The 24789-nt window shown below is 40.4% G+C and overlaps 1 protein-coding gene across 2 annotated transcripts in view; it reads right to left on the reverse strand.

The window, feature by feature from the left end:
- LOC144696773 (hippocampus abundant transcript 1 protein-like) overlaps positions 1-22836 on the reverse strand; it is a 125076-nt gene extending 102240 nt beyond the window's left edge. For both annotated transcript variants that reach the window (XM_078568503.1, XM_078568494.1), the window contains exon 1: positions 22505-22836. In XM_078568503.1, coding sequence (XP_078424629.1) covers positions 22505-22831 — 327 coding nt within the window. In that variant the 5' untranslated portion in view covers positions 22832-22836. The remainder of the gene's footprint in view (positions 1-22504) is intronic.
- Positions 22837-24789: the final 1953 nt, after the last annotated feature.

Genomic DNA, 24789 nt, shown 5'->3' on the forward strand with positions numbered 1-24789 from the left:
GAGTTAAGTACGTGTCTCAAAGATTGGTGTTGGAGAAATGGGTTTCAATTCATGGGGAACTGGCACCAGTACTGGGGAAAGCTGGCGCTGTACCATTGGGACATCTTCACCTGAACAGTGCTGGGACGAGTGTTCTGGTGAGTCGTATAACTAGGGTGGTTGAGAAGGCTTTAAACTAAATAGTGGGAGCAAGGGATCAAGTTTGTGAAGATGTGATAAATTAAGTAGAAAATACAAGGCAAGACAGCAAGGTAGGAATAAGGAAATGATGATCAGTGCATGGCAGGAAGGGACAGAGTGTACAGATCTAGGAAAGCACCAGCAGATAAGGCCAGAGGTCACAAAAACAGTAAAAAGACAGAACTAAAGGCTCTGTATCTGAATGCAGTAGCATTTTTAACAAAACAGGTAAATTGACAGCACAAACAGAAATAAATAATAATAAATATGTATGATCTGAAAGCCATTACAGAGAGATGGCTGCAGAATGACAAAGACTGGGACCTGAAAACTCAAAAGTACATGACAGGTACAGGAAGCTGGAAAAGTTGGAAGGGTAGTTCTGTTAATCAAGGGTGACATTGGTACAATAAAGAGAGATGACCTTAGTTCTGGAGATCAAGATGTAGAATTAGTTTGGGTAAAGGTGGGAAATATTAAAGGTAATAAGTCGCTTGTGGGAGTGGTTTATAAATCCCCTAACTGTAACTACACGAAAGGAGGGTATGCTGGAAGAAATAATGGGGGCTCGTAAGAAAGGTACTGCAATAATCATTATAATCCACATATAGATTCAATGAATTAGATTGGCAAAGATAGCCTGGATGATGAGTCCAAAGAGTGTTTTTGGGAGTTTCTTAGAACAGCACATGTTAGCACCAACCATAGAGCAGGCTATGCGAGATCTGGTCATGTGCAATGAGACAGGATTAATTAATGACCTCATTGTGAAATTCAATTATATTATGATCACTTCACTTTCAGTTTGAGGGAAAGAGGAGTGGATCCAAGACTAGTACTTTAAACTTAAATAAGGGCAATTATGAGGACATGAAGACAGCAAGTGAATTGGGAAATTAGATTAAATGATAGGTCAGTAGAGATGCAGTGGCAGACATAAGGAGATATTTCAGAATAATCAGAAAAGATACATTCCAGTAAGAGAGAAAGACTAAGGGAAGGACGCACCATCCATTGCTAGCTAAAGAAATTAACAATAGTATTAAATTGAAAGAAAAGCGTATAATTTAGCAAAGTGGCAGGTCAGAAGGTTGGACAGGATATAAAGAACAGCAAAGAATGACTAAAAGATTAATGAGGCGGTAGAAATTAAGAGTATGAGAGAAAGCTAGCTAGAAATATAAAAACAGATGGTAGAAGTTCATACAGGTATTTAAAAAGGAAAAGAGGAAGCAAAGTGTGTGTTGGTCCTCTAGAGAGTGAGAATGGGGAATTAATAATGGAAAATAAGGAAATAGCGGATGAATTGAACAGGTATTTAGTCTCTGTCTTCATTGTAGAGGATACAAATAACATCCCAGAAATAATTGTGAATCAGGAGGTGAAAGGGAGGAAGTTAAAACAATTACAAACACCAGGTAAAGGGTACTGAGAAATTTATTAGAGCTAAAGGCTGACAAGGGGCCACATGTATGGTTGCTGAATTTGTTGATAACACAAAGATAGGTAGGAAAGTAAGTTGTGAAGAGGACATAAGGAGTCTGTAAAGGGACATAGATGGGTTAAGTGAGTGAGCAAACATTTGACAAATGGAGTACACTATAATGTGGGAAAAAGTGAACTTGTCCACTTTGGCAGGAAGAATAGAAGAGCAGCACATTATTTAGATGGAGAGAGATTGCAGAACTCTGAGGTACAGAGGGATCTGTGTATCCTGGTACATGAATCAGAAAAATTTAGTATGCAGATATAGCAAGATTAGGAAAGCAAATGGAATGTTGTAATTTATTGCAAGGGAATAGAATATACAAGTAGGGGTGTTTTGCTCCAGTTGTACAGGGTGTTGGTGAGATCACATCTAGAGTACTGTGTAGTTTTGGTCTCCTTACTTAAGATAGGATATTGTGTTAGCAGTTCAGAGAAGGTTCACTTGACTGATACCTGGGATGGGGTAGGGGTTATCTTACGAGGGAAAGTTGGGCAGGTTGGGTCTGTATCCAACAGTGTTTAGATGATTGAGAGGTGATCTTATTGAAACAGATAAGATTCTGAGGCAACTTCACAGGGTGGCTGCTGAAATGTTTCCCCTTGTGGGAGAGACTAGAACTAGGGGACACAGTTTAAAAAATAAGGGGGTTCCCATTTAAGATGGAGATAAGAAGAAATTTTTTCTCTCAGATGGTCGTGAATCTTTGGAACTCTCTTCCCCAGACAAAGGTGGAGGTAGGGTTAATGAATATTTTTAAGGCAGAGAGTTAGGTAAGATTCTTGACAAACAAGGGAATCAAAGGTTATCAGGCTTAGGTGGAATGTAGAGTTGAGGCCACAATCAGATCAGCCATGATCTTATTGAATGGTGGAGCAGGCTTGAGGGGCTGAATGGTCTTCTCCTGCTCCCAATTCGTATGTATGTTCATGTCAATCATGTCAAAAGCTCCAGACAGATCAGATGGGCAAAGAGGGAAAAGTTTACCTTTGTCACAGTCATACAGAATGTAATTTGAGTTTGATAAGTGCCATTTGGCAGTGGGGCAGGGCTGAAATCTTATTGGAGGGATTCAAATACGGAGTTCCAAGAAAGATGGGATCCTATCGCTCCTGAAACCCCTCTTTCCTCCTTTTATATGCTTCTTAAAAGCTACCACTTTTGATGAAGTTTTAATATCTGTTTGATATTAGCATCAAACTTTGTTTTATAATGCTCCTGTGAAACACCTTGGGATGGTTTATTATGCTAAAAGTGCCATATATGTACAAGTTGTTGTTAACTAAACGATAATTGATAGATAACAAATCAACATTTGAACAAAGCTTACCAGAAACAAATGTTATGAAGTACCCATGTAGAAACCCAAAATGCATGGAGTAACAAATCTATTTGTGACCTTGGTAAACTATTTTGACTAAATAGGTCACTATTAGAACAAAATAAGCAAGTTAAATAGATGGTAAAGACGATGTGTCTCACTCAAGCATGCAATAGGAAGGTAACATTTCAGATAGGGTTAAATGTGTATCGTCTCCCAGGAACAGATTGTGTCATTACCCGAGAGCCTATTTTAACCCCAGGAATGCTATATCGAACAAATTACATCACAGACAAAAAGTCAATTTTTATCACAAAATTGGCAGTCTGGATTATGTGCTCAAATCACTCTGGTGGATGCCTGGAACCCATGGCCTCCTGACTCTGAACTGAGTGTTATCAATGAGCAAAGACTGACACCTTAAGTTACTTAGCACACTGATAAGGCTATGAAGATAGAAATCAACTAAACAAGCTAATGTCATGCATACATTACCATCCAGGAGATGCAAGTCTGCTTTTCCCAATGCTGCCCTGTTCATTGTGGAGGGCCACAGGTATGTTTACCTTGACAGTGTCCACATTTAGAATAACACAATTTGATGGAGTTAGTGACTTCTTGTACTTGCCAATAAATTTGCAGTAGTGGCAACATGCGCAACACACAAGGAACAAGAAATGACCATCTCCAACAAGAAAGAACTTAACCACCTCCCTTTGACATTCAATTGCCAATCATTGAATCCCTACCATCATCATATATTGGCGATCTGGTTAAGAAGAAGAGAGAGATGTATATATTGGCGATCTGGTTAAGAAGAAGAGAGAGGTGTATAGCAGGTATAGGCAACAAGAAGCAAATGAGGTACTTGTAGAGTATAGAAAATGTAAGAAAATACTAAAAAAGGAAATCAGGAAGGCAAAAAGACATGAGGTTGCTTTGGCAGATAATGTGAAGGTAAACCCGAAGGGTTTCTACAAGTATATTAAAAGTAAGGGACACAATTGGTCCCCTTGAAGATCAGAGTAGTCGTCTATGTGTGGAGCCTCACGAGATGGGGGAGATCTTAAACAGTTTTTTTGCATCAGTATTTACTCAGGAAACTGGCATAATGTATAAGGAAGGAAGGGAAACAAGCAGTAGTGTCATGGAACATATAGAGATTAAAGAGGAGGTGCTTGCTGCCTTACAGCGAATAACGGTAGATAAATCCCCCAGGCCTGACATGATATTCCCTCGGACCTTGAGGGAGACTAGTGTAGAAATTGCAGGGGCCCTGGCAGAAATATTTAAAATGTCCTTAGCCACGGGTGAGGTGCCGGAGGATTGGAGGGTAGCTCATGTTGTTCCGTTGTTTAAAAAAAGGCTCCAAAAGTAAACCAGGTAATTACAGGCCAGTGAGCCTGACATCAGTAGTAGGTAAATTATTGGAAGGTGTTCTGAGAGATCGGATATATAATTATTTGGACAGCCAAGGGCTGATTAAGGATAGTCAGCATGGCTTTGTGCGTGGTAGGTCGTATTTAACGAACCTTGTAGAGTTTTTCCGAGGAGGTTACCAAGAAAGTAAATGAAGGAAAGGCTGTGGATGTTGTCTACATGGACTTTAGTAAGGCCTTTGACAAGGTCCCACATGGGAGGTTAGTTCAGAAGGTTCAGACACTTGGTATCCATGGAGAGGTTGTAAACTGGATTCGAAATTGGCTGTGTGGGAGAAGACAGAGAGTGGTAGTGGATGATTGCTTCTCAGACTGGAGGTCTGTGACTAGTGGTGTGCCTCAGGGATCTGTACTGGGACCATTGTTGTTTGTTGTCTATATCAATGATTTGGATGATAATGTGGTGAATTGGATCAGCAAGTTTGCTGATGACACTAAGATTGGAGGCATTGTGGACAGCGAGGAAGGCTTTCAAAGCTTGCAGAGAGATCTGGACCAACTGGAAAAATGGGCCAGAAAATGGCAGATGGAATTTAATGCGGAAAAGTGTGAGGTGTTACATTTTGGAAGGTCAAACCAAGGTAGGACATACACAGTAAATGGTAGGGCACTGAGGAGTGCGGAGGAACAAAGGGATCTGGGAGTTCAGATACATAATTCCCTGAAAGTGGTGTCACAGGTAGACAAGGTTGTAAAGAAAGCTTTTGGCATACTGGCCTTCATAAATCAAAGTATTGAGTATAGGAGTTGGGATGTTATGGTGAGGTTGTATAAGACATTGGTGAGGCCAACTTTGGAGTATTGTGTGCAGTTCTGGTCGCCTAACTACAGGAAGGATATCAGTAAGATTGAGAGTGTGCAGAGAAGATTTACTAGGATGTTGCCGGGTCTTAAGGAGTTGAGTTACAGGGAAAGATTAAACAGGTTAGGACTTTATTCCTTGGAGCGTAGAAGAATGAGGGGATATTTGAAAGAAGTTTTAAGAATAAATTAGATAGATACATGGATGGGAGAGGTCTGGAGGGTTATGGACTAGGTGCAGGTCAATGGGACTAGCGGAATAATATTTCGGCACAGACTAGAAGGGCTGAATGGCCTGTTTTCTGTGCTGTAGTGTTCTATGGTTCTATCATTCTCGGGGTCATCATTGACCAGAAATTTAGGTGTATCTGTCAAACAAATATTACGGCTATAAGGGCAGATCAGAGGCTGAATATTCTGTGGCAGGCGGCTCACCCCCCCAACTCCCCAAACCCTTTTCATCATTTTAAAAAGCATAGGTGAGTAGTGTAATGCAATACTCTTCACTTTCCTGGATGCAAGGAGCTCCAACAAAACTCAAAAAGCTCAATCATCCAGGGCAAAGCGGCTCGCATGATTGGCACCCCTTCTACAAACTTAAACATTAATTCCATCCACCACTGGTCCACCGTGTATGCAGTGTACAAGATGTAGCACAACAGCATACCAAGGTTCTTCAACAGCACCAAACCTAATACCTCTCCCACCTAGGAGGTCAAGGGCAGGAGATGCACAGGAACTTCACCACCTGAAGTACCTTTCCAACACACTATCCTTACTAGGAAATGTATTGATGTTCCTTCCTCATTTCTGGGTCAAAATCCTGGAACTCCTTACAAGGAGTGGTTTCACCACACTGCAGTGGTTCAAGAAGAGAAGATTAATCAGTAATAAATGCTGGCCTTGCCAGTGATGTCCACGTTCTGTAAATGAATAAAAAAAACTGTTCTAAAGACCTTACAGTTAAATCAATAGGCCTGAAACATTTATGAAAATTTCAATTCCTGGGAATTTAAGCCAAGGTGTTATTCCTTCAGTCTAAATGGTGGATTTGTTCAGATGTGAGGAAAGCATAATGTTTATGTCTAAGGTGCATCGTCAATTTAATTCTTAACTGGATTTAATGCCTCAAGGGTCAAGACTGTTAACAGGTGTAAACATCACCCTATTTTGTAAAAAAAAATCCTGCATCTCAATTTTGTGAGTTAACAAAAACTGATTTTTTTTTAAAGTTATCAGCTTTTCAAACACCTGTATTCATATAGCAACTTTAATGTTGTAAAATGTTACTACCAGCTGAAATTTTGCCAAAACAGTTCAATTCAGTTACAGTCCAACAATTGTGGTAGACTTGTTTTATTTTCTTTCATGTACTGTTTTACAGCTATGATTCAAAAAATTCTTGACAAAATACATATGCACCATGGTCACTTCTACAACAATTTATTTGGAAGTTTCCAATTGCCTGCCATGATTCATTAGGTAAACACAGTCCCTCCAGCCCTGCACACTCCAATTACTTACAGTTAAGTTACTTACAAGTCTGGTTTTAATTACTTTTCAAGAGCCAAAATTTGATTGTTTCTTTTTGTTCAGCATTGTTTCCTCAAATTTAAGCTTTGGCAAGTTTCATTTCTTTAAAACTTAAAAGAGGAAATGGTTGAATAATTGAACAGTGTGACAGAGAAACTCTCACGTTCCAGTACACATGAATAACCTCAAATCAACTCCAAACATACCAACACCCGCCCCCCCCCCGCCTCCCCCACCATTAACCAAAAGACTAATTTCACTTCAAAAGGTTAATACATACACAATAAGGCTAATTACAATGCAATTCTAAAATTGCCACTCCCTGTAAAGATTTGCAGAAGTATCATCTCTGATTTATTTTGCCTAAATCTGCAGTATTGGACAGGGTGGGTCCAATATCATTGTAAAGCATCTTACCATGCACCTTCCTTTTTAAAAACAGGAAATGTGATCATAAAGTTGATTCTGTCACTGAACATGTGGCTCCAATAAAATAAACTCCTGGTCTACAAAGATTGGCTCTGCAGCAACTCCAGTATCCATGACAGCACAGACTTCCCAAGGCAATTAACATTGACAGAAGCACAAATCTGCCAAGGCAATTAGCCATGCAGAAGCTATTCCAGGAACTGGAGTCAAACCAAAAAACACCCTTCAAGAAAGATAATTGTCCTAATCAGGTCCACTCTAATTCTGTGTTTAATTATTCTGACTATATTTCCTAAAATATAGAGATTTTTGTATTAATGTAACTGCTTATTCAAGGCAGATGTCTACTGTATTTGCAGAAGATGCAGAACAGAAGCATAGCATTTAATAATCTAGGCTTGCACAATTGTCTTTGGAAGAATAGGAAAGCAGGAAATAGGTAACAGAAAAAAACTCTGCAGCTCTGAAAACCAATGCCAGTCAATCACCCACAGCCTTAAATGTCAATCTAACTTTCATAAAATTATCCACTATTTTAGAGAGTTCATTTCACACGTTCACCACCATTAATGTAAGCTTTAAACAATTCTAAACTGTGTGCACATTCTCTTTTCCAAACTTGAGACTGTGACCTACCCTCAATAAGGTCAGAAATGAGGGTATTCACTGCTGATTGCACATTGTTCAATGCCATTAACAACTAATCAGGTACTGAAGCAGTCCACACCTGCATGTAGCAAGGCCTGGACAACATTCAGGTTTGGCCTAATAAGTGGCAAGTAGTGTTCACGCCTCACACGTGCCAGACCATCTTCAATAAGAAACAAACAATCTAACCACCTGGAGACTCCTGGAATTCCCTCCCTAAGAGCACTGTGATGTAGCTACACCACATGGACTGCAATAGTTTAAGTAGTCATTCACCACCAGCTGATCAAGAGGAATTAGGAATGATCAATAAATGTTGGTCTTGCCAATGACACTCGCGTCCCAAAGAACAAAGTTCCTCAGTTCCAAATCTTGTGGCCATCTGGAATGTAAGTGAGTTCAATTTATTTACATCCTTAAGAGCCTTAAATAATTGAACAATATCTCTTCTGGGCCTTTTCTTCCCCAAATAAACAATCCCAAATCTTGTACTGTTCCTTCTAGCTAAGACATGTCAATGTCTGGATATTTTTGCACAGTATGCCAACCAAAGCTGCACAAAATACTTTACACAAACTCATTACCACCTCCTAGGATTTATGTTCCAGCTTTTTGGCTATACGTGCCGACATGCAATTAACCTTCTTTGCAGCTGCTGCACACAGGTTGCTTTATGTTAGCAATCCATCAATAGCTCCAGATTCCCCTCCTATGTTGTGTCCTGCAGCCAAGAGCCATATAGTTTTTATCCTCATAGCTCTTACCTTGAATTTGTCCACATGAAATGTCAATCATCAGTTCAACTTCCCCATCTATCCACACCCCTTGTCTGCATTGAGCTCTTTCCAACAATAAGCAACAATGTCCTTGTTAGAGAATTTACAGCATTTTAAAACAGCTGAGAGTAGTGATTTTGGCCTTTTTATAAACACACTTTATAGGAGTGAAACACTCATTGTAGTAGCATTTTAAACTGAATTCCATGATTTTTGGAAATCTCAGTATTTATACTAGCAGTATAGAGCTAAAATGGAATCCATCTCTAGGCCAAGTCTTACTTTATTCAAGCAAGTGCCAGAAAGTCATTCTTTGTGTGATAAGGTTAGCAGTCTTAGAAACAAACTGGTGTGTTACAGCAGGTTGCCTGACCAATTAGGCTGACACACAAGAATAATGTTTAAGCTATTGTAGCTACATATTTGCCAAAACCTTCCATTACATTAAGTATTCTTGGCTGCTCCGTTCTCAACACTACACCAAAGATAAAGGACCTGACAACTTTCAACATAATTGTGCTGCTAAGATTCCCCCAGTGTGCAATCCCCAAGCAAATCAGTGAAGGAATGAAATCTTCCACTTTTACACTTTTAGTCTTGCTGTAAAAGCCCTTGAAAAAGTTTATACTTTGTTGAATGAGATGCAACTGGGTTTTTAAAACAGCATACCAAGTTCATAATTACTGCTAAACATCTTCAACTATTCTTGTAAAGCTAATTCTATATTTGTGGAATGTCAAATTTCTTCATTATCTCATTTAAATTTTTTTTTAAAAAGAAGTTTGTTTAGCTCAATCCAATCATTTATTCCACTATTTGAAAACTTAAAGCAAAGGATAATCAGTATCTTTCAATTTCTTAGTTTGCAAGAATACTTAAATGCATTGTCAGTTAGCAAGATAAGCTGCCAGCATTGCTGCTGGTGCCTGGAGATTCCCTTGACACCGTGCCAGATTTAAACAGCCATCAGAAAAGGGGAAATCCAGACCACAGATCTCTACATCAATGTGGGCAACTTTCTTCAAAGTCAGTGGTGAGTGCCATTGCTTCACAATTTACCACAAAATCCAGCCCAATTAACCAGAATATCTGCTTTAGTGAAGTTAATCAAGGGGTAAATCTGGTCTTTGATTAGTGCCTTTTTTTTCAACGCCCACCCGAGAGGACAAAATCACACCAATGGCATTGCAACACTCCCTTAGCACTTAACTGAAGTGTCTGGTTTGTGTGCTCAAGTGTGGGACTTGAACCAACAACTTCCTGACTCAAGAGATGAGATTGTTACTACTAAGCCATGGTAGACATCTGGGGACGCTAAAATGCATTCTCAACCAAGGATAATGCTCTGCGCAGTCATGCTCCTTGGCGGAACTATTTTTAATGTTTTCAGTGTAGTCATGAGCATCTGCTTTCTCAAAATCCTTGGCCTAAATTTATTAATGCCTGGGGAATTCCAGCTATTAAAAGCCAGAGTGACACTACAGTGGGGCCAAATACTGTATGTGGTGCATGCTGTTCTCTGAAAGGAGATTCGGAGTCAGATTAGCATCTGACTTTTTTTTTAAACTGCGTTTGCAGCAACCTTGCTCAAAAGCTGATCAAAGAATTCCTTACATAATACATACAATGTGTTTCAAAGTAACTTACTGCAAATGAAATGCTGAGGTATTTCTGAGACATTACAAAGGCATGCAGGTATTTTCTTTGCTTTTGTAAGCCATATTAGTTTTGCCAGCATAGTTCAGGACATAATATTAAGTTTATAAAATAATTTTATAAAACTTTCTGCAAGGGTCTTAATTTCTATATAATCTACATACATAGTGCTGCCATGCAACCCAATCCCATTTCACACTATTGACAAGGTGGGGTTGATGTGAATGAGAATGGAAAAGCAGAATAAAGATGGAACAGAAGGGGGCAGAACTTCCGATCTCTGGATGGTCGTACCCCAGAGGTACCGCCCAAAATGTTCTGGGGGACCCCTCGGAAATCCCAACGCAATGACTATGTGGGATTTGCCTGGGAAGTCTGAACTTCCGATGAGCAATTCCCCTGCATGTGGAACCCTCCGAAACTCAGAGTTAAATTCAGAGGCTTCGGATGGTTCAGACTGACTTACCAGAATAGTTACCCAGTAAAAGTTTGAAGGATTAAAAGCAGTTCTAACTTCTGGGTAACTATGCTACTGACACCCCAACCCACCTACTCCCCACAGACCCCCACAACCCACCCTAAGCCCTCACCCACACACATGCAACCCTATCCCCTCAACCACTTACCTTCTCCCTGTAGCTCGTCAAAGTGGCTTTGGGACTGTTAAACTTTCTACACCGGAATACACAGCTAATCCTGTAAAAAGGGGACATGGCTTGGCTTCCCCTGACAATCCTGCACTACAAAGGGAGGGCTGTCAGAACAGGTACAGGCATTTCTGAAGAGGCCTGGTTTGGAAGGCTGGGTGAGAAATGTGGAGCTCCATCCTAGGGTAAAAAACTAGGAGCAGAGTGGCAATTAACCTCTATCAACAGCCTTCTTTGAACCTCAGCCACAACCACCAACCACCCCCCACCCCGTCCCCTCACAAGTTTAACCCCTGCGGGTGCTCCCTCCCCTATCCTGGCCTCTCACCAACACCCCTACACGCCTCTGTCCAACCCCTCAGGCTTCACCTCCCCTCCCTGCCCCGAGGCCCCCCATACTTACCTAGTCCTGGCCCCCCAGGACTTAAGACTCTGGGGAGTGTTGCAGTCCCAGTCCTGTCCACTGCAGCTTCTGGCGCCGCTGGGGCCAATTGGCCAGCAGTTCTCTGATGTGGGACGTCAGCTGTGGCTCAGTTCATAGCACCCTCGCCTTTGAATCAGAGGGTTGTGGGTTCATGTCCCACTCCCGGAAACCAAGAACTGTGATTGTACTCAAAAAGAGTTGCAATCTGTGACTGTTGATAACTCGAAAGAGTTTCCTCCCTCATTGCAACCTTAAATGGCTGCAGGGCAGCCAGTATTGGCAGCATTGCATTCGCTGCTGACTCCTCAGATGGCGGGAAGAGAAACACCACCTGCTGAAAAAATCTGGCCAAGGCATTAATTGCTGCCTTGTTAAGGCACAAGTTGAGGGCCTCAAGAGTACTCAGAATATAAGAAAAAGCCAAAGCATTTTTTTCTTGCTATTCACAACCTTGTTGCAAAATTATATAAATTTGTAGCACATATAGGCCTTTTGACCCAAATGATCTGTACCTATTTTATGCTCCGCACAAGACTCCTTTCTACCTCCTGAACTTACCTAGCTTTGCTTTAAATGCATGTATTTTATTTGCTTTAATTTTCATGTGGTAGCGAGTTCCACATTCTAACAAATTTTTTGAGTTTAGAAGTTTGTTCTGAAATTTTTTATATTGTAATTATTAGTGATTTTTATATACTGTATCCCTAGCTTTGGGCTTCATTACAAGTGGTAAAATCTTCTCTTCATCTTCCCTATCAAACCCTTTCATATTTTTAAAGGTCACCCCTCAGACTTCTTTTTTCTAGAAGAAAGAAGCCCTCAGTATTTCCTGATAGTGCTCGAACTGAGAGGTTAAAACTGTCATTGTAAATATATTTTGCATCTTCTCTATGTCCGTTTTGTAATATGGAGACAAGAACTGTACACAGTTATCCAAGTTTGGCCCAATCAAGTTTTTGTACAAGTTTAACATGACTTCCCTGCTTTATAACTCTATTCCTTTAAAATGTTGTGTGCATTTTTTAAATGGTCTCATTAATTTGCATTGTTACTTTCAATAATTTGTGAACATGTACCTATAGATGTCTTTGTTCTACTATACAGTACGCAGTTAAGTTTTTAAAAATCTTTTTGCAGAATGACATTGTGTAAAAATCCCAGTTTACTTGATGTACTGTAAGACTGCACCTAATTAAATAATTTAATTATCCAGCTAAAATGAATACCAATGAATTAACAATTATGGTGATTCCAAAATGAAGCAAAGATAAATATGTCAGCCCAGTTAGTAAAAATCATTCTTCAAAAGCATGCTGTTAACTCATCTCCAACCTTTATTTGATGGTATCTTTAAAAAAAGATGAACTGCCCATGTTTTTCTATTTGTTCTAGTGATGTCGGGTAGTCTGGAATCAGAATAAATTGCTCGGAATCATGAAAAAAATCTTCACAGTGAGGAAAGTCCATTATTAATTAATTTTAGCCCGGTTTATAATCAGCAGTTTCAAACTTTCTTTGTCGGGGATCCCTTGCAACCAGCCAAGGAGCTCACTTTAACTTCCAAAAAGCAATGTTGGCTACACAAAAGGAAAAGGTTTCTTTCTTCCCAAATAATGTGCTGGAAAATCAGGAACCACATAAATTTGATGGAGAGAGGGAAATGTAATAACCTTGGGGACCCTTCGCATATATTCGAGAGTCCAGGATTTGTAATATGATGGCAAAAGTATTGGTTCCAAGAATTGTCATCAAGCAGATATTACAAATTTCAAAGACACAAAACCTATCAGTTCTAATTTTGTGTTTAGGGGTGCCCTGAGCTCATGAAAGCATGCTATAACATGTAACCGATTGCATTTATAGTCAACATAAACAACCCCATGCATAATTACCAATGTAACACGATTTAATTTTATTCAACATTTAAAATTTTCCCTTTCAGCACAGAGTTATGTTATTAAATTTGATGGATCAGGACAAATAATAAATCTAAATTAATTTACATTCAAGTACAACATCTAGGACTACTTTGCCACAGATTAAAGTCAAGCCAAACCAAACATCATCTGAACGAAATATTAACTGGTTATGGTAACTAGGATGAAAAAATCTATTTCAAATCTTTTACAAAGTTTATTGCTATTTCCTACATTGAAAAGGAACATACACAAGGATGTTTTTCTTAAATTCCCTAAAATCTCATCCTTCAAAATTCCTCTAATTTAAAACTGATAATATATAACCATATATTTCGTTTTCATGCAGTTTTAAGTGCACAGTCACTTCCATAAGAATCCAAAGGCGTTAGGTCCTAATATTTTCAAAATATCAGTCTTGGTTCACTGGTAGAACTCTTCTCTCAGTCTGGTCAGAAATCAAACCCTCACCAAGACTTCAGCACATAATCTGGGCTGACATTTCAGTGCAATACTGAGGGAGTATTACACCTTCAGATGTGCAGCCCTGTCTTTCAGGTGATCCATAAATTGTGACCTTAAGTATCATCTCCGATGTAAAAGATTCTATAGCACTATTCCAAGAAAAACAGGGAAGTTTGTCAATAGCCTGGTTAAGATTAACCCCACAACCAACATCTTCAAAACATTAATATAAAAGCAAAGTACTGCATGATGCTGGAAATATGGAATAAAAACAGAAAATGCTGGAAAAACTCAGCAGTTCTATCAGCATCTGTGAAGAGGGAAACAGAGTTAACCAAGCGACTCTCCTTGGGACTTAAAGAGAAGTAGAAACGTGATGGAATTTATACTGTTTAAGGGGGAGGAGCAGGTAAAGCAGAATAGAAGGTCAGCGATAGGTGGGGGATAAGGAGTGATTGACAAAAATGTCGCGGGCACAAACAAAGGGAGTGTTAATGGTAATGGTGAAGACTAAAGAAGCTGCTGATAGTGGCATAAAGGTAAAAAAAAGCAGAATGTGTTAATAGTAGAACAAGGTTCAACACTCCATTAACACTCCTCTTGTCCTGTGTCCATGACATCTTTGTCAATCTCTCCTTAGCCCCCACCTATCGCTGACCTTCTATCCTGCTCCAACCCACTTAAACAATATAAATTCCATCACATTTCTACTTCTCTGTAGTTCTCGTGCGGACCTGAAACGTTAACTCTTGTCTCTCCCTCCACAGATGCTGCCAGACCTGAGCTTTTCCAACGTTTTCTGTTTTTATTATCATCAAAACATTAACTGTTTATTTATCTCACCCGCTATGTGTGGGAATTTGCTGTCATGTCTGCAGTGCCTCCATTTGTCTGTAAAACAATGACTGCAATTCTAAACTAATTAATTGGCTGCAAAACACAGACTTGCAGAGAACAAGATAGCAAATTAAATGCAACTTTCTTTTTAAAAGCAAGAAACATTTGCAAAATGCCTCATATTCAGAAAGTAAGAAATTTTTCACTTGGATCCACATCTAAAGATTGTTGCAAAGTCTCACCAAAGAAAAAGCAATCCAATACTCAACAAGATACAAGTCTCACCACCTCAGATCTTATTTTCCCTCCCATTTCCCTGAACCAGGCACAGCTTGGTAGACAACCAATGTCCCAGTCATCAGTGTCACTCAGGGCTAACCACTAGAAGACAAAAAAGCAAAATACTGCATATGCTGAAATCTGAAATAAAAACAAAAGATTCTGGAAATACTCAGCAAGTCAGGCAGCATTTGGAGACGAGGCTAATCAGAACATCTTCTGATGATTAATTATACTGATTTAATTAGAGTCCAACTACAACAATTGCTCCCTTGTTATTGTTAATTTAGTTAATTGTTTTAACTCTACAAGAGTTACAACAATTGCTCTGTTTATCCATTTCTATCTAGCCTCGTTTCACCAACTGTGTGCTGGGTTGTCTTTGAAGGGACTGGAGTTTTGCATGTGAAAGATACAAAAATCCAGTTCCAGTCACAGGGAGATGCTGATATCCCACCCCCTTGTCATGTCATTGCACTGCTCTATGATCCAGTTCCAGTCACAGGGAGATCCTGATATCACACCCCCTTGACATGTCATTGCACTGCTCTGTGATCCAGTTCCAGTCACAGGAAGATCCTGATATCACACCCCCTCATCATGTCATTGCACTGCTCTGTGATCCAGTTCCAGTCACAGGGAGATGCTGGTATCCCACTCCCTCGTCATGTCATTGCACTGCTCTGTGATCCAGTTCCAGTCACAGGGAGATCCTGATATCACACCCCCACGTCATATCATTGCACTGCTCTGTGATCCAGTTCCAGTTACAGGGAGATGCTGATATCCCACCCCATCGTCATGTCATTGCACTGTTCTGTGATCCAGTTCCAGTCACAGGGAGATGCTGATATCGCACCCCCTCATCATGTCATTGCACTGCTCTGTGATCCAGTTCCAGTCACAGGGAGATGCTGATATCCCACTCCCTCGTCATGTCATTGCACTGCTCTGTGATCCAGTTCCAGTCACAGGGAGATCCTGATATCACACCCCCTCGTCATGTCATTGCACTGCTCTGTGATCCAGTTCCAGTCACAGGGAGATGCTGATATCACACCCCCTCGTCATGTCATTGCACTGCTCTGTGATCCAGTTCCAGTCACAGGAAGATGCTGATATCCCACCCCCTCGTCATGTCATTGCACTGCTCTGTGATCCAGTTCCAGTCACAGGGAGATGCTGATATCACACCCCCTCGTCATGTCATTGCACTTCTCTGTGTCTACTTGTACAAGACAGCTCCCAGAGAAATAAGACACTCACGACTGTTTATAGAACTGAATGACCTCACTGAACCGGAGAAGGTATCAACATCAAACTGAATTTATAACAGCAGCAAGCGAAAACTATAATTAAGGCTATGCATTTTAAACATGTCCAGTACAGATATTTAAGTGCACAACACAAACAACATGGCACCTGGAAATGTTGTCTACAGATAATCAAAAGTCATTGTTTTAAAAATTGTCACTTTCCTGTGAACCAACAGTGCAATTACTGCCCACCCCCAAATGCCCAGAGAGGATGGGACTTCTTTTTGAATCACTGCAGTCCTTGAGGTGATAATGCTACCGCTAGGTTGTTAAGCAGAGAATGCCAAGATTGTAACCCAGCACGAAAAATAACAGTGATGTATGTCCAAGTCAGGGTACATGACTCGGAGACAAACATTTTTGCATTATACTGTTGCTCCTTTGTATCTGAGTGGTATGGGATAGGAGGATTTACAAAAGTAAACTTGACAAATTGCTGCAGTGCATCCTAAGATCATACAGTTTGCAGCCACAATGTACTAGTGGTACAGGAAGTGAGTATCACATCCAATGCAGGTGCCATTGCTATGTTCTGGATGATGCTGAATTTTTTTTGAATATCTTGTAGTTACATCCATCCAGGTGAGTGGCAAGTGTTGGATCACATTCCTGGCTTCAATCCTGTAGATGGAGCAGTTTCAAGTGGTCAGCTGGTGAGCCACTCATCATGTCCAGCATCTGTTCTGCAACGTGTATAGCATATTGATACAGCCAGTCTACTTAAGTTTCTGTTAAGTGATGACTTTCAAGGTGTTGATGTTGGGCACTTGGTGATGCTGGTGCTGTTGGAGGTCAGGGAGAAGTAGTTGGGTGTTCTCAAGTTAAAGATCGTTACTGTATGCATTTCTGTGGCACACATATTAATGTTACTTATGCCAGTTGTGTACATTTTACTGTACTATTTAATTGCCAGAGGCTTATGTAGAATCAAAATTATTAAGGAATAAAAGACAATCGGGGGGTCTAAGTGGCACAACGGTAGGTCACTTGCCTTCTTTCACACCTGCAGCCTGGGTGAAGTACAGACTAGACTGATGATATAAAGTCTTCTTCACCTGCTAGCTGCAGAGGAGTCATATTAAGTGGATTCGAGCAGTGCAGTTCTTCGTGGGGAAACAAAATTGCCAAACTATTAATTAGGTACTAAGTGGCAACCAGGTCCAACAATAGGCTCACAGGTTGATGAAACGGGAATAGAAAAATATCAGTGTTGCAGAGGGTGTGTTTGAGGTTGGGATGGAAGCACACTCGAGGGCAGAGTACTTATCTTACACACACTTTTAATGTCTGCACATATGTTGAAGAGTCAAATTCCACTGATCACTACCGTGTACAATTTTTTCCTCAGGACAATGGTACTCTAGTTTTTCCATTTCTCCTGAAATCTTTCAAGGACTCAAGTTTTGTGCAATCTAATCATCAATCTACCTACTTTATCTTTTTAAAGTTTTTAACTCTGCTTCTGTACTATGGATCTTGCACGTCTACATGTAACTGTACTTCACTTGACCCAAGATTGGTGCTTCATTCCTGAGCAATAACATTTCGCGCTTCAGTTATAAAAATTCACCAACACATTTAAAGTCAAGGCAGCCACTATAATTGAGATCTAATTTCTCTAGTGGGTCCAAAGAAATCAAATTGCCTGCGTGCGGAACTAGACAAACAGGAAACTTGGCATTAGGGAGACCTGGAGAGAGGATTTTGGTTATATTCTAATAGTTGGGAGACTGGTAGTACTAACATGCAATTTGCAGTCAGCAAAGCTCGAATTAAAACATTCAAAATTAAGCCTGATGCTTAAGAGAAAGGGCAAGAGTGTTTTAAAAAATTACTTTAATTTACAAAAGTAACTCACTTTTTGAAACATGTCCCAGCACTGTTTAGGACCTACACTGTGCATAACATCAAAACAAAGTATTGAGACAACCTCCATGGACAGCATTTCACAACACAGGATGCATTTTTTAATTCTTGTCTGGACAGACCAAAGAAATGTAATTGCATGACAACATGTTTGGTTTGAGCAGGTACAACATATCCACTTGCTGTCTATCCCAGTAAACAGCTTTCACTACAAGTCATGCCCACTATGTGGTAAACATATTACATTGGCTAATTATATCATCTTTCTCACAGTCAAGTTTAAGACAAAGTATATTAGACATACATACGTGTGTTACTTTATGCCAATGATGGAATGCCAGAAGGTATCAGTAACATTTCCGCTTACTTTCTACTTCCTCAGATGTATTCAGCCTTACTATATCAAAAACCTAATACTGATTTTATTCCACTTATTACCATTCAAGAGTGACCACTGATAATTCTTTGAAGTGGGTGACAGGGCAGTGTGCAAATTTGGAAACACTCTTCACATCTGGTTTCAACCCAACTCAAGATTAACGGAATGGATTCTGCTCTCCAAGTCAAATGTTCCTGTGAGAATTTGTATTCATAATGGACATGATTAATCAACAGTCTTATTATACAGGATAGAGCACAAGAACATCTAGTTTAAGCATCAAAATATCAAACTGGTGACATATAGCATTGTCCGCTGACACTGGATTGGGGTCAGTTAGCTAGGTAGTTAGAGTGTGAGGCAGAATGATGCCAACTGCTTGGGTTCAATCCCCATACCAGCTGTGGTAGTTCATGGAGGCCTGCCTCCTCATCTTGCCCCATGCTTGATGCGGAGTGGTGCTCATCAAGCTAACATCTCTCTCTCTCTCTAACAGAGAGATGCCCATGGTCCTTTGTGGACAAAGGCTAAATATCTTACTGAGATTGGAGATGGGGCATTTGATTAGAAAGCATAGAAGGCACTTACACCTGTGCTATAAGCTACATGGAAGCAAAACAAGAACTGTTCAAAGATTTATTTAGGAATAAGTATTCAGTCCCTAAAACCTGTACCAGCATTCAATTAGATCATGTCTGATCCGTATCTTAACTACATATCACTTAATATTTTGACTAACAAAAACCTATCAATCTTGGTCTTGAAATTTTCAATTTACCCAGCCTCAATTGTTTGGTGTGGAGGGTGTGTGTGTGTGCGTGCGTGTGTGTGTGTGGGGTGGAATCTCAATTAGATCACCCCTTAAATCTTCTATACCGAATGGATGCAAGCCTAGTTTGTGCAACGTGCCCTCATAAATTTGACTCTTTTAGTCCCAGTATCATTCCAGTGAATCCACACTGCACCCCTTCCAAGGCAAATACATCCTCCCCAAGGTGAAGTCCCCAGAACTGAATGTAGTGCCACAAATATTTCCCTAAATAAATTCCAAGTAACATTGAAAAGCAGTTAAAAAAAAAACCTTTAAAAAAAATAGCCCCAAGCAGCTTTCATAAGCCAACTTTTTTTTCCAAAATTCTATTGCTCCAAAGATTTGAAAACTTGCATAGAATTACCAAAGTTGTCTTTAATCACATTGAAAGAAATGTTTGTTGCAGTTTTGAGAAACATGGCTCAACTCAGATGAAAAGTTACAATCCTTAAAATTTAGAAGTCAGCAATAGCTATAATTATATATACTGCGTTTAGGTTAGCCTTCAAATAACCAATTTTACAAACACACACTCCAAACAGAATCTCGCTCAACAGAAGCACATATTAGGATATGGCAGTCAGCTTCCTGTGAAATTTGGTCCATTATTTTTACTAGATGGAAAATTATGGGAGCACACTCACAACATTCCAGTGTGCATTCCTGGAAGGTAAAGCACACACTGCTAGTAGCAGTTATGCAAGTTCAGTCCCAAAAGATTTCAGTTTATGTCCTTACATCCAAAACAGACAGCAATGTCTGAGTGCTAGTCATAGCTAACATGTCAGAACATTTAATTACAAGGTATAGCTTGGCATAACCACATGTTGGTCTACAAACAAGCTGTGTCACAGAAATAAGACAATGATTCACACTTATACTCTCCTACGAGTTCCTGATCGCTGATGAGCCACAGAGAGAAGGTTGTGAATGAAATCACAGAAGAGGAAGAAATGAGCACAACCCACACTCTTGTATAACTCCTTGCAGGGAAACAAGAGTGGTACCGCTATAAGGGCTGGAGCTAGGTCACAAACGCCACAGGGATGACTGAGTGCAATTATAATATTCCCACAGTAGAGTTAAGACAACAAACTTACTACCCAGCCATCCACAATGTGCCAAAGATAACCATGCAGTGCACAAAACAGATGTTAGGTAGCAATGTTACGTTTCTTTAAATCTAAAATGAAAGGCAAAGAAAATTGATATTTCATGCTTAAAAGTGGTATAGTATGCATATCAATATATATGCTCAGACCCAAAGACCATACAATACCTAAAAATGCCCTCCCTTTTGTGTTCAACAAATAAGGATATAGTTATGGCAGCAATTGTATGCCTAATTGGATAGCCTGTATTAAAAAGGTACATCATGTTAACATTGTTGAACTCCAATTAATGCATTTAACTGCTTTAATGTATTACATTATTTCCTGCAGCTTTTTGCACTGCAGGAATTTCCCTAACAGAAAGTTCAGGTGGGGCTAACAATATAATGTGGCTCAATATGAAAGGACATAATATACAAATTATTTGCAGTCAATAATAGCAATTTGTTTAAGAATGTTAATTGCAATTGTGTAAAGTTTATACAAAGTATTTTGTATATTAAAACAAGAGTAAGAAATATTAAATGTGAACCAGATTTGTGTTCTGCTCACAGTTGCACTAAATTCAAAAAGGAACATGGATAACTTGAAATATAAGACCTAGTAAGATGCTCAGATAACAAACTTCAACATTGAAACTTGTGCAATCACCTGAACCCAGAGATTAGATTCTTTCGTTTTTGATTATCTCCTGGATCTTTTTACCATATGTGCCTTTTCAATACAATAGGACAGAAAAATATCCTGGCTTTAGAAGTTTGTAAAGACAAGTTACAACTTAGTAAAAGTTTGCATGCGAACATTGCTGTCGTTTGATGAAAGCCAACAAAATGGCAATATAGCAATAAATCCACACTACTGAATTCAGGAAATCACTTTCTTTTTAAAATGCTGCTGTTACTTTACATTTTAAAACTCTCCACCTTTTGCAATTCAAAAAGACCCTGGTTAGATTCATATAAACAGCCAGATTTAATGAAGCTGTTAGTGGGATATTAATACTTAGGGTTTTTAAAATTCTGACAATTTGATTATTTATAAAGAAACGTTCAAATTCTGTTCCCACTCTGTTTTTGTTCCAGATTCGCAAACCACGCCCCCTGGGTTACGTTGTCATTTGTGACATCAGCGAGGAAAGGAAATCAACGTTCCTTTTTACATTCACTATGTTTGATATACAAAAGGTAATAAAGTTACTAAAGGATTGAAAGGTACCCGCCATCTCGGATTTACAGAAATCATGGAAAATCATACAGGACAACGTTTTAGGCAGATAAACAATCTGAAGTGAGAGTAACGTCAATGCACAGTTCCCTGGACATTACGATCTGCGCGTAAGAAATTCTAATTAGCGAATATTAGAGAGGTACCAGGAAAAGATGTCTTAACTTTGTTTCACTTCTGTTCAACCATATTTTACCTTTGTAATTTGGAAGGAAGGAAGGCCACCCAGCAGGAAGGTGTCCAATAGGCTTTAAAAGATGGCAGCTTCTTGATTTGGCCCGATATCGCAACCTATTAATATAATGTCGTGTTCTTAAATTATGGGCACCTACTGTTTAGGTAAAACGATGCTACAAAACCTCACCCTACATGTCGTCTACTTGCAATTGTCTTAGAGGCCCGAAAATGGGCATAAACATACTGTGTAGTAAGAATATAAACAACAGATTCGAAAAAAACATGATGCATTTTAGAAGTATTGACGCGTAATGTTTCTCACTTAGGGAGGGGGGAGATCGTAAATATCCTTGAGGGAGTTTTTTGTTGTACTTTTAATCCCAGAGCGAAAAAAGCGATACCAGGCCGTTGGATGTTGGTACAATCTGTCTCAACATCCATCCGGAAAATACCGGAATCAGTTTCTCTAATTGATTTTTTTTTTAAAGAAAAGCTGTGCCGAGTCGCCGCTAAAACTTGCAGAAGAAATGCAGCGCAGACACCTCACTCAGCCCAATTTTCGGAGCAATGAAGTGCAAAGCAAATCGTCAGCCATTAAAAAAAGTCATTAACTGTTACGAGGCACGATTTTCTTCAAAGACAGTATACACACACACACAAAAATAAAGCTTCTAGATTTACATCCAGCAGGTCGCAGTAACTGGACAAGCAAGCCTCGTCTTTATTTCCACCTAATTTAGGATAAAAACTGCAGAGCGCTAACTGAAATGTGGGTTACTTACTGGACTCGGGTCCCTCATGATAATATTTTTGGCCAGCATGACGGTGCGGCTCGCCTTTTTCTTCTTCTTCTCCTGTGTCATCCTGTCACATTTTACCAGGGCTGCGAGGCGCTCCTCCGCCGCCGCCTCCGCCCGCGGTTCGCTTGTCCGGCCAAGGCCAGGCGGCTGCGGGCCGGCGCGGGTGGGCGTGGGTGTCAGGGGCCAGGGGTCCGCGCTCTCACTCATCAATTGATACAATCCCAGCTCAGTCCTGTTCCCACTCGCTACATTGTGGCCGCCACATTCCCCGCTCCCGCTCGCGCTCGCGTTCCCCTCAGCCGCCGTCATGTGACCCCCCGACCTCCAGCAACGCGCGCGAGAGCCGGAAGTCTACATCAGAGTAGGACGGGTTTTTCGCGCCAAATTCAAACAACCAAAAAAAAAGGAAACCCTTGCCGCAGCCCAATTTACCCACGCGAGCTGTAAATCACAAGCAGGCTGATTATTCTATGTAAACACACATGGGTTGCAGTCAGTACTTTACAAAAGCAAAAACGCTGCGGTTGCTGGAAATCTAAAATGAAAACGGAAAAATGCTGGACATAGCAGGTCAAGAAGATTCCGTAGGGATCGTTCCCTCCGGGACACCCTGGTCCACTCCTCCATCACCCCCTCCACCTCAACCCCCTCCCAAGGCACCTTCCCATGCCCACGCAGAAGATGCAACACCTGCCCCTTTACTTACCCCCTCCTCACCGTCCAAGGGCCCAAACACCCTTTTCAAGTGAAGCAGCATTTCACTTGCACTTCCCTCAATTTAGTCTACTGCATTCGCTGCTCCCAATGCGGTTTCCTCGACACTGGAGAGACCAAACGCAGACTGGGTGACCGCTTTGCAGAACACCTTCAGTCTGTCCGCAAGCATGACCCAGACCTCCCTGTCACTTGCCATTTCAACACTCCACCCTGCTCTCATGCCCACATGTCTGTCCTTGGCCTGCTGCATTGTTCCAGTGAAGCTCAACGCAAACGGGAGGAACAGCACCTCATCTTCCGACTCGGCACTTTACAGCCTTCCAGACTGAATATTGAGTTCAATAATTTTAGAACATGAACTCTCTCCTCCATCCCCACCCCCTTTCCGATCCCCCTTTTTTCCAAATATTTATATAGATTTTTCTTTACCCACCTATTTCCATTATTTTTAAATGTATTTCCATCCATTGATTTATCGCTACCTTTTAGCCTATTTCGATCCCTTCCCCCCACTAGGGCTATCTGTACCTTTATTATCACATTCCTTAGATAATATCACCAGCTTCAACACCTCTTTGTTCTTTTGTCTATGACATCTTTTGGTTATCTCCACCTGTCACTGGCCCTCTATCCAGCTCTACCTGTCCCACCCCTCCCCCTTAAACCAGCTTATATTTCACCTCTTTTCCATTTTTCCTTAGTTATATTGAACAGTCATACGGACTCGAAATGTTAACTGTGTTCCTCTCCACAGATGCTGTCAGGCCTGCTGAGTTTTTTCAGGTATTTTTGTTTTTGTTTTGGATTTCCAGCATCCGCAGTTTATTGCTTTTATCTTAGGTCAGGAAGTACCTTAGTCATATGCAGACTGGGAGAGGATCTTTCGGGGAGAGGACTTGTGTTTCCTTTAAGCACACATGAGGGAGGCAACGGGCAACCTCCTGTATTCTTTTCCCTAGTCATATTGCTGATTGACGTTCAAAATGGGAGGCTTTTGCAAACAAGGGGTTGTGAGGTGTGGAGAAATGAGCAGAGGACCTGCCCTTGGGCAGCTCACCACTACATTTACAGACTGCAAGCATTAACTGATAACTGTTAAACTGCACAGATACAACCACAGGAAACTGTCAGACACGTAGTTGACACATGCGGATAGTCTATACATGTTTGTACAATGGAACACGGCCCCTGCCATTTTTAAAAATAAATCATGCTCAAGATAGGGAACGTCGCTGGCAAGGCTGCCATTTATTAAATAATTTATTAAAGGATTCTCTGAGGAAGAATCATACAGACTCGAAATGTTAAATCTGTTTCTCTCCACAGATGCTGCCAAGGCCTGCTGAGTTTTTTCAGCATTTTCTGTTTTCTTTGCCATTTATTAAATATTTCTAGTGACATTGAGTTGAAGGCATTAAATTTTCTTGAACCAAAGCAGTCCATGCAGAGAAGTTACTACAGTGTTATTAGGTAGAGAATTCCAGGATTTTGATTCAGGAATTGTGAGGAAATCGCAACACACCACTGAGTTGGGATGGTGTGTAACTTTG

The sequence above is a fragment of the Cetorhinus maximus genome, chromosome 2, assembly GCF_964194155.1.
Source record: "Cetorhinus maximus chromosome 2, sCetMax3.hap1.1, whole genome shotgun sequence".
Taxonomy (NCBI): Eukaryota; Metazoa; Chordata; class Chondrichthyes; order Lamniformes; family Cetorhinidae; genus Cetorhinus; species Cetorhinus maximus.